General features: G+C 46.8%; 2 protein-coding genes across 3 annotated transcripts; both read right to left on the bottom strand.

Annotated features, from left to right (window-relative positions):
- Positions 1 to 355: 355 nt before the first annotated feature.
- On the bottom strand, positions 356 to 6,546 carry TRIM25 (tripartite motif containing 25). Its single transcript, XM_088537391.1, has 8 exons — positions 5,953 to 6,546; positions 5,270 to 5,365; positions 4,313 to 4,546; positions 3,656 to 3,812; positions 2,870 to 2,938; positions 2,201 to 2,257; positions 1,580 to 1,675; positions 356 to 983 (listed from the first exon to the last, which is right to left on the bottom strand). The coding sequence occupies exons 1-8, from the start codon at positions 6,544 to 6,546 to the stop codon at positions 451 to 453; spliced, it is 1,836 nt and encodes a 611-aa protein (XP_088393517.1). The 3' UTR covers positions 356 to 450.
- A 2,800-nt stretch (positions 6,547 to 9,346) lies between these two features.
- On the bottom strand, positions 9,347 to 14,067 carry COIL (coilin). Of its 2 annotated transcripts, XM_088538047.1 has the most exons (7): positions 13,816 to 14,067; positions 12,694 to 13,741; positions 12,288 to 12,374; positions 11,600 to 11,647; positions 10,944 to 11,013; positions 10,008 to 10,096; positions 9,347 to 9,549 (listed from the first exon to the last, which is right to left on the bottom strand). In XM_088538047.1, exons 1-7 carry the CDS (start codon positions 14,064 to 14,066, stop codon positions 9,460 to 9,462), a joined length of 1,683 nt encoding a protein of 560 aa, XP_088394173.1. In that variant the 5' UTR covers position 14,067; the 3' UTR covers positions 9,347 to 9,459. The 2 variants fall into 2 exon arrangements, with proteins under 2 accessions (XP_088394173.1, XP_088394181.1); XM_088538055.1 differs by lacking the exon at positions 9,347 to 9,549 and having other exon boundaries at positions 10,940 to 11,013.
- Positions 14,068 to 14,185: the final 118 nt, after the last annotated feature.

Below are 14,185 nucleotides of genomic sequence, written 5' to 3'. Positions count from 1 at the left end.
GCAGCATTCTGCACAGTATGATTTTTCTTTCAATTATTTCAAATTTATTCTTTTAAAATTGCTATTAAAAAGAGCTATCTTGTATGTGTTAAAAATATTTTGGACTTGAAATTCCCCTCCCAGTTGCAATTAAATTAAAAGCTTGCTAAAGATAGGAGGGGAAAAAAGTCATGAACACAACCAAGTAGCCTTTTTTTCTACCTTTACAATATTGCAAAAAATCCTCTTTTCTTCATTCAGCACTCAGCTGGGAAGCTAGAAGTTAGGGATAAAAGTCTCTTTTTCCTTCTTCCTCCCAGAACTGAAATGGAGAAGTTTTACATATGTACCCAGCAAATCACTAGTTCTCCTTGAATTCAAGGCACGTTACAACTACAGAGATGAGCTGCTGCAGGAATGACTATTTGTGTAAACACCCCAGCCCACCAAGCTAAGATAAGATAAGGGAAGTTAGGGTTTCAGCTGACACAGGGAGAGAACAGTGCCGCTGGAGAAGACCCAGAAGGCAGGATACAGCGCTTCGGTGAACTGGGTTTTGTACTTGTAGATCAAGTTGTGCTTTTCCCCAACGGCCAGGAAGATCACGAAGCCTTGGTCGCAGTGCAGCAGCACGCCGATGCGGCTGGCCTTTGTGTTGGGTAGGCACTTCTCAACGTCGTCGTGCCAGGCTGAAATCTTGTTACTGAACCACTCGATGCACCAGGAGCAGCTGTTCCGGCCCAGGCGGCTCTCCGGGCCCTGCCGCTTCATGCTCCCGTAGCAGACGCCGATGCCGCAGAAGTTGCTGTGCTGCAGATCCACCTCCCAGTAGTGGATGCCTCTCTTGAAGCACTGGAACCCCAGCACTTGGGAGCAATAGGTGAAGCGCTGCGGGTGGTCGCTGTAATTCAGGGGGGTTTCGGACACAGACATCTTGGTGTAGTCGTCAGACAGAACCACTTGGTTGTGAGCCGTGTTGTAATCCAGGGTGATGCTAGCGGCATCTGCAAGGACACGCAGCAGCTGAAGGGACTGAAGAGCAACGCTTCCCATTACCTGGGTCTGCAGAGGCACTTGTTTCCATGCTCTGTGTTACAGAGCAGGCAAACGACACGAGCAAGTTTTCTTCTTCCCTGCCTAACTGTAGGATTCCTTACACCACCCCAATAAATGTTTGCAGCAGAAGGGGATTGCTGATCTGGCACTGAAAAGTACACAGTGATGCAAGGGGCTTGTGTAAGAGCCTACATTTAATTTCCAAGGAAAGTCCAATTAATTTAACTATATTTCTAGGCTCCTGTAATGCAGTCAGAGAACTGCTGAGGAATTCAAAAGGAAACCCAAAGCCGTTGCTTAGAAAGGCTTCTCACAAATACAAGAATACTAAAGGTGAATTTGATCCATCTAGCAAAAGAACTACTACCTAACAAGCTAAACCACCTGCTCCCTTTTCCAAAAAAAATCTCCTTGACTTGTAAAAGCTATTTGATTACCAAGTAAATTACTTAAACCCCACAAAAGTATCTTTCTCGAGTAACTACCGAGGTCACATAACACTGGTGCAACGAAGTCCTGTGTTGAGAAATTTTGAGTTTCTTACACTGCAAAAGCTCCTCCCTGGGCTTCTTCAGAAAGCTCTCAATCAGCTGTTTTGTTGCAGCAGCAGCTGCAGCATTTGGTGCTGCTGGTTTTGGTGCTGTGTGAGTAGAAGACAGGAGATAGAGTTGACTATTTGGGAAGAAACTGCACATTTAGCACAGAATCATAGAAACATACAGGTTGGACTTTACATCCTGAGGTTGTCTATTGTAGCTTCCTGCTCCTACCACAGCTGACTTCACCATTAGCTTAGGTTGCTCACGCTCTTGTCAAGTTTTGAAGTACTGTGCTGGGAGCAACCTCTGTCGGTGCTGGACTGGCACAGGCTGCCCAGAGAGGTTGTGGAGTCTCCTTCTCTGGAGATCTTCAAACCCGCTTGGACGCAGCCCTGTGCCACGTGCTCTAGTGACCCTGCGTGTGCAGGGGGGTTGGACTGGATGATCCCTAGAGGTCCCTTCCAGCCTTAACCATTCTATGACTCTATGATGACTCTCACTGTGACTAGTAAGAGCTTTCTTAGAAGCAGCAGCTGAAATTTGCTTAATACACCAACACTGATGACTTTGCAATTTAAGAGCAGTCAATGAAAATTAGAATAAGTATTTTAAAAGTTTGAACTTACCAGCTTTAGCGGGTTTCTTTTTCTCCTCTGAGAAAATAAAATCAATTGTTAGTTCCACTGAGAAAGGCCGCAGGCATAGATTTAATGCCAGCAGCAACCCATCAGCATTATCTTTTCTGAAGCTGCAGCAGTAGAAGGCGGAGGGCCCAGCATGTTGAAGCTAAGTACAAATTCATCCATCCTGAAAAGTTACCCAACCTGTTTGCTTTTTGTTTCCTGAGTTCACAAGCCTGGAAGGAGATACAAGAATCCTCTCTCCTCCAGGCTGTGATGTGCTAGGGCTAGTGGCAAGGAGCCTGTTCCTCGGGGCGTGTGGGCTACCCTGTTGCTCTTTCCAGCAGCAGGTCTCGTGCAGCTGTAGGGCACGTACAAGGCCTCTCACCACCTGCAATGCAGAACAGCCCCTTGTCTAGTCCGTCTCTAGAATATCTCTGTTCACCAGTTAAGTGACAGGTGTTTCTTAATATTTGGCCTTATTTCAAAAATAAATAATGGAAGAATGTTCAGATTCAGGCTGGAGTACCACAGCAACTGGCCAAAGCAGCCCTGAAAGACCCAGTATAATGTGCCACAAAGACCATCTCCATCATTCTAGCCTTAGATTCCAAGCGGGATTTAGCCAGCAGGATACTTGAGTAAGGTTGCCATGCGCTGCTGCTCATCACTTACTGGTAGCTGTCTGTTCTGGCAAGATGACTGGAGGCTGATTTTGGATTTTCTCTTTCTGGGCAGCCTCTTCTGAGGGAAAAAAAAATGTGAACAGCTTATAAGTAGGATTTATTACATGCAAATCCATTAAACAAGCAAAGATAGATGTTTAATATAAGTGAAACAGAAATACTGCACTGCATGGCCAGATAGAAGGGCAGTGGAATACTATGAGAGCCCAGAGGCTAATGCACATCTGATCTGTGCAGCTCAGAAAAACATCTACTGCCAGAAAGCACAAAAGGTCTCTCCTTTCCATGCCAAAGTCCTCGTCACAGAGAACCACTGCATCAGCAGCAGTGCTTGGGTAATGCCTTTAATTATTGCTTAGTAGCAAAACCATAGTTAGGAATGGGTGATGTTGCTTAGTACTTACGTGGTCCAGCAGGTTTTCTTCCATAAATGTTTCTGTTCAGGGAAGGTGCTACAGGAAACTTAAGTCTAACAGGGGTATTTGCTGCAATGATAATATTTTACATTATGATTTTTATTACCAGGAACAGTAATGCAAGAGCTAAGACAGTCCTGCTTTTCAGGTGTATGATTCAAACTTAACTGATTGTTGGCAGACATGGAAATTGCATAGAGGTTACCCATGCCCCAGTCCTGAAGAAAATGTTGCTTAACCCAGTAAGAACTGTCAGCCCATTTAAGACTGGATAGCCATAATCCTGCCCCTTCAAAGACTTTTATGTCTCCCCTCAAATCCATGTCCTACAAATGCCAATTCTGATAATGATACGATACCTTCTGCGCTTTTGTCCAAGGACTGAGTCACTGCAAGTTTCACAGTTTCTTTAATGTTAACGGCAGACTGATAAGCAGGATCTATCAGGCTTTGGTCCATTTCTATTTTGGGGGTGAATACATCTTTTGTAGTCACTTGTTGCAGTGCAGCTGCTCTCTGTAATGAGAAATGGAAGATCTCATGCAGACCACCTTCTGTAGATGAAGTAGGCAAATACAGTCAAGTTATGTCGGGGGGGTTGGTTTTGTGCATTTGGCCCAGATTTAGAGGAGTGAATGCTACTTGCAGGTACGACTCATGACAACAGTTCTGCAGCAACCAATATACTTCACTTCCCAGTGACATCCGGAGCGCTCAGATAGATCTGCCATGGTGATGAGTTGTCTAACTCGTGGCAGGTAGAGGGTTTGGTTTGAATTGCAGGGGAGAGATTGCCAGACCACTGTTGTTTCATTGATATTTGTGTACTTATCCATACACATTTTTGAAGTTATTTTAGAGAAAATTCGAGCACACAGCTGCATTACCAGTTGATTAAAAGTGTCTGGACAGCGGGATTGCCACAGCATGTCCAGCACACATTGCCACAGCAGTTGTTCCTGACTCTGCATGCTAGGAACATGAAGTATCAGATTAACATATAAGGAACATGTTACCTTTAAAAACAGAATGTCGTCACGTTCAGTCAGTGCCATCTCAATTTGATCACTGAGGGACTGCATTTCCTTATTCTTATTTCTCAGAACACCCAAAACATAATCAAACTTATTGCAAACTCTTTTTTCTTCATCGCCAATTATTTTCAAGAGTCGATTTTCTTCTTCTCCAAGTAAAGCTTTAATTTCTGAAAACTCAGTTATGATCAAATCTCTTTTTCTGGAAGCTGCCTCCTGAAGCAGACAAGAAAAACAGATTTCAGAAGAACAGAAGATTGTTCAGAAGAACAATCTGTGGGCAAAGTACGACCACAACTGCAAGAGAAAACCAAGTCTTTGAGGAACGCATGGACTTCAGTTACCTGGAGCAGGTGACAGAAGAGCTAAGTACTTCTGTGTAGTTTGGAAGGCAAACTCATCTACTCCTAAGCAAAGAGAGTTTTCCATCTCCAAATTCCTATTTCGCAGGGGCTCCTGGACAGAAGCCAGGCAAGCTGTGCCATCTAGTGGGTTAGAAATCACCTGCAGATTGGGAGGAGGTTCTGCCACGCTGGAGCTTTGACCACACACCCACTTGCATGACAATAGTTACTTCTGCCCCAGGAATGTGCCCTGAGACAGCCCTGCTTGACACAGAGTTCTTCCTGGTCCTCTGAGGGGTGTCCCCAAGGAGCATGGAAATGCTCTCCTGACACCTCATCAGTTTCTTGGCCTCCACAACTCAATTCAGAGAGGATGGTACAAGTGAGGTCTAGCCTCCCTACAAGTCATCACATACAAAAGCCCTAATCATCAAGTGAGAGCAAGGATTCTGCTCAAGGAGAGACCATCCGTGTAAATTTAGGGGCACAGGGGCTCCTCCCAGCAATGCGAGCTGAATACTGCAGCCACCGTCGCAAAGCTACAAGCACCCACAGGCACCAGAGAGCACTTTGAACAGAAGGAGCTGCCACTCACAGCAGTGTGGCTTTGGTTTTCCTTCACAAGGGTCACCGCCTGAGCAGCCCTTCTGCTCTGGTTCTGGGTCTGCGTCAGCTTCTTCTTCAGCTCTGCCTGCGATAGGAGAGATGAGAGAACACTTCAGTGATGGATCTGTTATGGACGTTCGTGGTCAGGTCATGGTTTTGGGAGTGAAAGTCAAATTTATAGGTTTTAAGTAACTGCTGTAAGCATTAAGTCCTACAGATTCGAAGCAGGCCGTTCCTTCAGCCTCCCAGGACACACAAACATTCCCGTTTGCGTGCAGCTGGTGGAGCAAGCGCTTCCCCCGGCTCTGCACCCGCACATACCAAGGCCTGTGGCTGTTGACTCACTCTCTTGATAGAGACTAAACACTTTTATCAGCACAGCCGTTGTCAGTGCTGAGAGTCAACTTTATCGTAGACTGGACTTTGGGCTACCTCTTACCCCTCTCATTTGTAGAGTTTTATTGATCACAAATGTACCTATTCCTTTACTTTAGAATGCTGCTGAGCAAAACCAGGTTGGACCCCAAAGGTTACACACTTCAGTCATACCCATCGCCTGAAGGGATGGGCAGACCTAAACTTGGTGCCTCCGGTTTAGATTTTTCAAGTGTGCTTTTCCCGTCTATCCCCCGCTCTTGAGCAGTGCTGGAAACCCCCTCCCCGCGGGCTCACCTCGGCCTCCTCCCTGGCCTGCTGCAGCGGGGTGGTGTGGCACAGCCGGTGGCTCAGGATGCAGGTGGAGCAGATGCAGGTCGCGTGCTCCCTGCAGAAGAGCTCCAGCAGCTTGTTGTGGCTCGCGCACTTGCGCTGCTGCAGGTCGGGCAGCGGCGGGCACAGCTGGTGGTCGCGGAAGGCCGGGCTCTCCTTGTGCGGCCGCAGGTGCTCGGCGCAGAAGGAGGCCATGCAGGTGAGGCAGGTCTTGGCGGCCAGCTCCTGCAGGCAGCTGTCGCAGGGGACGGCGGCAGCCCCGCAGCCCCGCGCCGCAGCCGCGGCCTTGGCCGGGCCGCCCTGGAGCTCCTGCACCACGCGGCACAGCACCGTGTTCTTGCGCAGCTGCGGGCGGCTCGCGAACGTGCTCCGGCATTGCGGGCAGCTGAAGTCCTGCTCTGCCCCGGCCCAGGTGAGCTCCAGGCAGGAGGCGCAGAAGTTGTGTCCGCAGGGCACCGTCACAGGGCTGTTGAAGAGGCAGAGGCAGATGGAGCAGGTCAGCTCGTCCTCCAGCGCCACCAGCGACGGCTCAGAGCTGGCTTGGGTCAGCGACGCCATCCCGCTGCCTCACACTGCTGCAAGGGAAGCGAAACTCCGGCTCGCGGCAGCAATTTCTGGGAAATCACGTGGGGCCGGCCCAGGGCTGGCCCCGGTCCCAGTCCAGCCCCGCAGGAGGAGGCAGCTCCGCGCGGGGAGCGGAGCGATGTGCAGGGCCCAGGGTCACCTGCGCCTCCGCCGGAGTCACGAGGCAGCAGATAGCGGCGGGCTCACCTTTGAAAGCAGAGTGCCGTGGGTTGCTAAAGCCGGGCTCAGGGGCTGCTTGTGGAACGGGGGGCTCGGAAGCAGTGACGGAGTTGTTGCAGCTGTGCTTGCTAACGCCATGGACCTTCTGGAGAAGCAGCCCAAGCCGCCTGCCCCGGAGCCACCATCCTGCAGGGCCCCAGGAGCAGCGTCACATCCCTGCTGCTGCGGGGTCACCGTCAGACCGGAGCCGCGGTGCTTTGGCAGGATTTAGGGTCTCAAGTTGCGCAGCCTGATTTCTGAACAGAACAAACCTCTGTTGTTCTGGACGCAGGCTCCCTGCTGGGTTCCCAGCGCTGCCGCTTCACCGGCTGCCCCGTGAACCCTGTGCACGGGGCTGACAGCCTGGGCTGGGCTTCCTTGAGCTGTGCTTAATCTGGTGATTCAACATCAAAAAAGCTACTGCTGATGATGCAGATTTATAAAGCATTTGCATTTGTAAAGTTACCGTGCTGTGTACAAACAAACTGGCTCAGCAGAAGGTATTTCCTCAGGTTTTTCACCCATTTTTATCATACTAACTGCTGAATAACAGCTATTTATAAGGGAGACATTGAAGACTGAGTAACAGTGCTGAGGTGTTGTTTCTTTTCACTGTTTTTTTCCACTCCAGATTCTTATAATTCTTCTTGCACCCTCTTCTGTCCTGTCCTTGCAGCTTTCTTGGTCCCTTCCTCTGTCCTCTCTGCTCTCCATGGCTGCATAGATGAAGTAGAGCAACAAGGAGCAGAGTGGCAATGGTCTAACCAGCCTAGCAGTTGAACAAGAGCCTGATCAGCAGCAGCAAACATCAGACAGACATTCTAACGTCCTCTTTAGATTTAACATTCAAAATGCCATAGGCAATTGCAATTTCACCATCAAAATTACAAATACCTCTACTTTCCTATGGATGTGGCATTCAGTATGTTCTTAAAAGACTTGCAGTCCAGGAGCTCTCTGGGCCGATGCTGCAACCAGGGCCAGTTTTGCACACCCGCTTTGTGTGTGTTACTTCATGTCACCCCACTCTACTGCGCTACCTGTTGCTCCACTGCAGTCCACTACCTTCAGCATTCCCCTTCACACCACGCTGCTTTACACCCCTCCACAAGTGTCCTAAGGCGTCACATTTTATTGCTGTGACAGGACCCGCGGCCAGCACGGCCACGGAGCTGCTGCGGCTCTGCTGGCACTTGAGGCAGTTCTGTCCCCACGGGTTCTGTCTCGGGACAGTTGTGTGACAGGCAGGACAGGCAGCCTCCCCTGGCACCGACTGGCTTGACTTCGTTAAGCTGTGCCTTGAAACTGTAGTTTCACACTAGCTTGGCAACACGGAACAAATACAACTCAAAGTTTCAGCTTCAAAACTTCCTCTCCGGGGGTATTTTTTTTTCAACAATGATCTGATATTTGCAGCCCGAGGGACTTGAGAACGTAAATCTATAGACAAAACACACTGTAGGCAAAGGGGCAAGAGATAACTCCTCCTCTAAAATGCTACAAAATATCTGCATTTAATATTTGCAATTTTTAAAGAATTAGAAAGTAACTTTTTTTGGGGGTGGTGGTGGTTATTGATCCTGTCTCAGCACAATTGTGCTGGAATGTCTGGTATTTATTTTTTGCCTAGTTTGCAAGAACATCCATCCATATATGAATCTAGTTGTCAATTACTTTAAAATCATTTTTAACATAAAATAATGGCAACTAAAGAGAAATGCAGCATGGAAATTAAATTTTACTCACATGAACAAGACATTTTAACAGGAATAATGCAAAGGTCTGTAATACTTTAATACAACCAGGTATTAGCCATATATTTTAACTAAATCATAATGTACAGTTTTTCAGGACTTTGTATCCATATTTTTTCACATCTTCTGCTTTAGATTCAACTATCTGGGACAAGGATTATCTTAAACCGTAAGATTACATATTGGCAAAGTACTGTAGCTCACAGTTAAGTGTTCTAAGTACTACCTCAATGCCAACAGTTGGCAAAGATGTCAGTGACAGGCACTGCCACCAGCTGATAACCTGTTCTGGTATTCAGAAAAAAAAGGGAGTCAGGACAGACACTTCAGCCCTGAAGGGGCAAAAGGGTTTGCTGAAAAGATTCAAAGCATCAGCTCTCAGAATTACAGAAGCTTAATGTCAATAACTCTTTTTACCAATAACTCTGTTTTTGACATGTTTAAATGAACCCTCTGTATAGCTGCCAAGTCCACAGCATTTTATTGTGCTCTGTAGCTGTGGAGAAAGAGAAATGCCTATCACTAATACTTTCATTTAATTTTTAATGCTGTTTTTAATTATCCTCACAGCAAGTTACCTCTGTATTGCAGTTACACTACTCTAGTTTGGCTAGACAAAGTGGAGCTACTGACAGTATCACAAAGTCTTACTTATCTCTTTGAGCAAACCATTCCAGTTTTGCAACAGAGCCATAGGTCATAGAAACTGCTATTAAGCTTCTATTAAAAAAATCCGTATATTAAACAATGCATTCCTATATTAAATAAAAAAAAATATCCTAAGGGTGGGGGAAAAAAAGTATTATTTTTTGTTGGCATACTTTCATTTAAAAACCATTTATTAAAAATATCCACCAGTGGATCTGCTGTCTTCATAACTAGAAGGTAGTACTTCACAAAACAGTCCATAAAGTTATTTACATTTGTCCATATTTTAGATCTTTCCATTTTCAAGGCTCGAACCATTAACTGAAGGCTCAACAATCAGTCTTGGCTCTATCAATGCATCCCAACTTTCAGTTATCTGAAAAAAAAAAAAAAAAAACTGTGTATAAGCTACATAAGTGTATGGGAGTTTCTTCTGCATCATGCTTTGCCTGGACTTAACCAACAGTGCTACTAAACAAAGACCACAGATTCTGTCATTTCGGAATCTTCCCAATGACTCTTAACTCTCATATTGTTTTCTTACCAGTGTCTTTCCTTACCCAGAACATCAAATAAGCCTGATACTCATGTTATCTATTAGCCAAAACAAAAACTTATAGTTTGCTGACTGGTTTTTGAACTCTATGAAGATGTGATTATTATCTTTTAATCACATGCACTCTCACTACAAAGGAGCAATTATTTTTAGTTTTATGTATTTTGGTCAGATGCACCATAAAAGAAATCTCACTGAAATGAACAGTGTCATAAAGCAGGGAATATATCACCTGTGTGAAATACTGCAACAGACTTTAAAATGAGAGCCCCACACACCTTTGTGTCCTGCGGAACAGCATACTCTATCAGCTCGGCTCCATCTGCAGACTGGTAAACCAGATCGAACTTCCCTGGCTCTTTAGCCACTTAAACATGAAGAAAAAAAAAAAAAAGAAAAAAAAAAAAACAAGAAATACTCCAGTTAACCACAAACCAAAGAATACACATTTTCACAATATCTAGAAAGTTCAGCAAGCACAATTTTTAGTGATTATTCCAAATAGCTGCAATAAATCATGTCCCAGTGGTTCGGAGAATCACCTGAGCTGTGTTACTTTGTATCTGCTTTATGCTTTATCATACACACAACATGCAATCAACCCCTTACATTACTAATTTATTCAGGTTAGGACTGCTATTTATTTTTGAGTTCAAATCTTATACTGTTTAAAATGGTAAATAATCAATTAAAATAATAATAATTAAAATCAATGATGTTTAAAATGGTAAAGAAAAATCCTGAGACAGAACTGAATATTACAAACCAAAATTAACGTAATTGCCTAATATCACTTCAGTGCATGGAAGAAAAGCTTATCAACAATCTGCTACATAAATTTGCTCATGCTCAAGGGATGATGATTTATTGGTGTTAGTTTAAATGACAGCTGCAGTATATACATGCATAATTTCAGGTCTCTGAAGTGTGCTTTGTCACTGTAAAGACTCTGTTCCACATCCAAAGAACACACTGGCTTCACAGACTTCACAAAAACAAACTGAATTTTGCAAATACATATGAACAGCTTCAAGAAAACTAGTCAAATCTTCTTTATTCAAACAGACGGGGAGGGAGGAGGATAGACAATGAAAAGGAAACTGAGGAAACTGGAAATATTCCTGGAAAAAAAAGGAAGTTTGTTTCCAAACCATCATTTTCCAGGGGACGTACGTGACAAGAGGCATTCAGCATTCTAAGGCATGCGTACTTGCCTGCGGGCGATGAAAGAATCTCAAGCTCTATCTGTTTTTTATCAGCGTTCCAACTGATTATTTTCCCCTCCTTCATAGAACAAGAAAAGAATCAGATATGGTGTACTTCAGCATGGGTTAACTGTTACAAGCATTATTATACTTAAGCACAATTAGAGTAAATACATTTTTGTTACAAAAACAAAAAAACTGCAAAGTACTAGAGCTCAACAATCTTCACTTAACAGCCCCATAAACCGGAAGATTTTCATTCCCTCAATCCTTGTAGCTAGCATCATTACTTAGCCAGAAACCAAGTTACCTGAAGACCTACTAAAATGACTTGCACCCAGTTTCAAGAATTTGCTTTGACTTCAAACAAACAGCTGAAGACTTTAGCACGACTGGGTTTTTCTATGAAGGCTCTCCATTTTTTGTCCTCTCTTTAAAACAGTAACCATCAGTAGAAGTACTTGCATTAAAAAAACACAGTTTTCAATTTTTTTCAATTAATTTGTCTTTTACAGTTTAAATTGTTACTGCAGCACCAAACAGACTGCAGAGTCAACCGAGGAGATGAAAAATACTGTAAAGCCTCAAAACATTTACGCTTTCTCTTGTGTATGACAGCACTGCCCTTTTAAGAGAAAGAAAGAAAACATAAAGAACAAGAATACCTTATAGTCTGAAACTTCGGGACTGTAATTTTCAGTTAGTTCCAAGCGCTGTTGAAAGAAACACAAAAAAGTGACAATTTCTCCAGATCTTTGATGATGGCACCTAGACTCAGACACGGCTCCCTTGTGAGCCTGGATCCTGCTGCTGGTCCCGGTCCCAGCCAGGCCTCCCTGACTGCCAGTCAGGTCAGCCTGGAAAAGGAGATCAGGGAAACGGTTTCCAGTCTCCTTAGCTGCAGTGACTTCATCTTCCCTTGCTTATTTATTATGCACTGGAATATCATTACTTCTGTGGGGGAGAAATACCAAATTTCTTTCAAAGCCAACAACAGAAACTGCAAGAGTTGGTAATGTATGGGAAATGATGAGAGAGACAGTAAGAAAGGTGTGGACAATTTTCAAAGAAGCGTGTAAACATTAGACACAGTAAGAAGTTTTAGCTTCTGCGTGACTTAAATTTGGAACACTGAAAAAAACAGTAATTAGGACAAAGTGGACTTCATGAATTCCTAATTCTTATATTTCGAGGACAACAGTCCCACAGCAAGGCAAGCTGAAACTCTTTGGTTAAGTTTCTGGCTGTCAGGACTATGCTATCTGTATCACGCCCTGCAAAATTTGCAATGGTCCAAATGAAGATTTTTAGCCCACTAACATCCTAACATTCTAGATCCCGCAAGTACTTTACCTTAAAGGCAATTCTTTCTCCCACTTGTGGTGGGGCTGCTAGAAGAGGTAATGCACTATAGTTTCTCTTGGGGACCTCCACCGGATTCTGTGAAAGAAACAGTAAACCCACTGATTTAACTACGGTATTAATAAGAACAGAAAACAATGTTTGTGCTATACGAATGCTAAGAAATCCTGAGAAAGGTACAGATTTAAGTGCTTTTTAACAGGAAATATAATTTAATCATTTAAAAATTACTCGATAAACACTTCCTTGGGCTGCTAAACAGAAACACTCTGAGATTACCTTAAGAAACTATCAGCCTTTATCCTGTTGATCTCTCTGTGTTCCTCTAATGATGCTCATCTTCTACATCATTTTTGTATAGTTCAAGCAGCAAAAGAGAAGTGACTAAGTCACTCACCTGCACAAGGACAGAAGTGTTTGTCACTGTCTCATTTAACTGCCTCTGTTTCTGGCCTTCACTGTCGTAGTTATAGAAGAAGCCCTGGTTGTCTCCTCGGCCACGGCCTCGCGTTGCCCCTTGAAACCCACGGCCCCTCAATCCTTTCCAGAAGTTCCCATCTCCTGTTCCTCGTCCCCTTCCGAGGACGGGGCTGGGCAGTGCTCTTTGAACACCAGCTGGTGACTTTTTATCACCATTTCTTACTATGGAAGTACTCGGTCCAGCATTTGCTTTGGGCTTTTTAGTAACAAGTGTTTCTGAATCTGAACTGTCAGACTCAGAAGAGGAGGTCTTTGTGTTGGGGGCTTTTGGGGTGCTGGTTTTTACAGGGGCTGTGTTATTAGGTAGTGGCTTTTTCTTTGTGGCACTGTTTTGTGCCGTTGCTACTTTGCCATCCTCTGCACTTGAGTCAGAATCAGAACTAGAGGACTGGGGCTGGTTAGATTTTTTACTAACTGCAGTCTTAGCGGAGTGTGCAGCTTTAGACTTCACAGTGACTTTACTAGAAACACCCGTTTTCACACTGGAATTTGCAGCAACCTGGGAGTTGCTCTTGGGAAGCGTCGCCACCGCAGGCTTATGGGAGGATTTGTTGTGCTTTGCGTCTCCTTCGCTGCTGTCGCTGCTGGAGGACGCGCTGGAGGCCTCGGCAGCCCCGCGCGCCTCGTTCCCCGCGGCCGCTCTCTTGGCGTCGCCGTTCCCGGAGCCGTCGCGCTCCCTGGCCGTGGCCGCCTTGGCGCCGGCCCTCGCGCGCTGCCCGTCCGGCCGCCCCGACGCCCGCTCGCGCGCCGCTCCCTTCGCCCTTCCGAGGCGGCCCGCGCCGCTCTCCTCCTCGCCCGCCGCCGGCCTCTCCTTGGCGCCGCTCTCCTCCTTCCTCTTCCTCTTCTTGCGCTTCTTGGGGGTCTCCTCGTCGCTCGCGGCCGCCTCCTGCTCGTCGCTCCTCTTGCGCCGCCGGCGCCCGCTCTCCTCGTCGCTCTCCTCGGCCTCCACCTCGTCCAGCTTCACCCTGCGCGGAGCGGAGCGGAGTGGAGCGGAGCGTCACCCCCGCGCGGCCCGCGCCCCCCGCGCCCCCGGCCCTACCGCAGCGAGTCGTTGTCGCGCACGAGGCGCGCGCTCTCGGCGGGCGGCAGCAGCGCCCCCTCCAGGAAGAGGCTGAGGCGGGCGCGGCGGCTGAAGCCGAAGCGCTGGCGGATGAGGCTGAGCAGGTCGGCGACGCGGCGCACGTGCGCGGGCTCCAGCAGCAGCCAGCACAGCGCGCAGCCCGGGCTGCCCGGCGGCGGGTAGTCGAACAGCAGCCGCAGGCGCAGCGCGCCGCCCGCGCCCGCCGCCATCTTGCGGGGAGGAGCCGGCGGGGGGGGGCGGGAGGACGGCGGCGCGCGGCGGACAAAAGGGGCGGCGCGCGGCGGCCGCGCCCCCTGCAGGCTCCCGCGCGTGAGGCGCCGCCGGGGGA

The sequence above is a fragment of the Tinamus guttatus genome, unplaced genomic scaffold (genome assembly GCF_059628265.1).
Source record: "Tinamus guttatus ecotype Peru unplaced genomic scaffold, ASM5962826v1 Tinamus_guttatus_pri_ptg000045l, whole genome shotgun sequence".
Classification (NCBI taxonomy): Eukaryota; Metazoa; Chordata; class Aves; order Tinamiformes; family Tinamidae; genus Tinamus; species Tinamus guttatus.
Note: the sequence above shows the minus strand (reverse complement) of the source record. Positions and strands in the feature narration are given on the sequence as shown.

Excerpts from the sequence above, each read along its gene's own strand:
- COIL (XM_088538047.1), bottom strand. The coding sequence starts at position 14,066 with ATGGCGGCGGGCGCGGGCGGCGCGCTGCGCCTGCGGCTGCTGTTCGAC. Across the intron at positions 11,648-12,287 it reads GAGAAAGAATTGCCTTTAAG|CGCTTGGAACTAACTGAAAA; the intron begins GTAAAGTACTTG and ends TTCTTTCAACAG. Across the intron at positions 9,550-10,007 it reads CTGTTCCGCAGGACACAAAG|ATAACTGAAAGTTGGGATGC; the intron begins GTGTGTGGGGCT and ends TTTTTTTTTCAG.
- TRIM25 (XM_088537391.1), bottom strand. The coding sequence starts at position 6,546 with ATGGCGTCGCTGACCCAAGCCAGCTCTGAGCCGTCGCTGGTGGCGCTG. Across the intron at positions 4,547-5,269 it reads AAAACCAAAGCCACACTGCT|GAGGCAGCTTCCAGAAAAAG; the intron begins GTGAGTGGCAGC and ends TGTCTGCTTCAG. Across the intron at positions 2,258-2,869 it reads GCCAGAACAGACAGCTACCA|TGGAACTAACAATTGATTTT; the intron begins GTAAGTGATGAG and ends GGCCTTTCTCAG.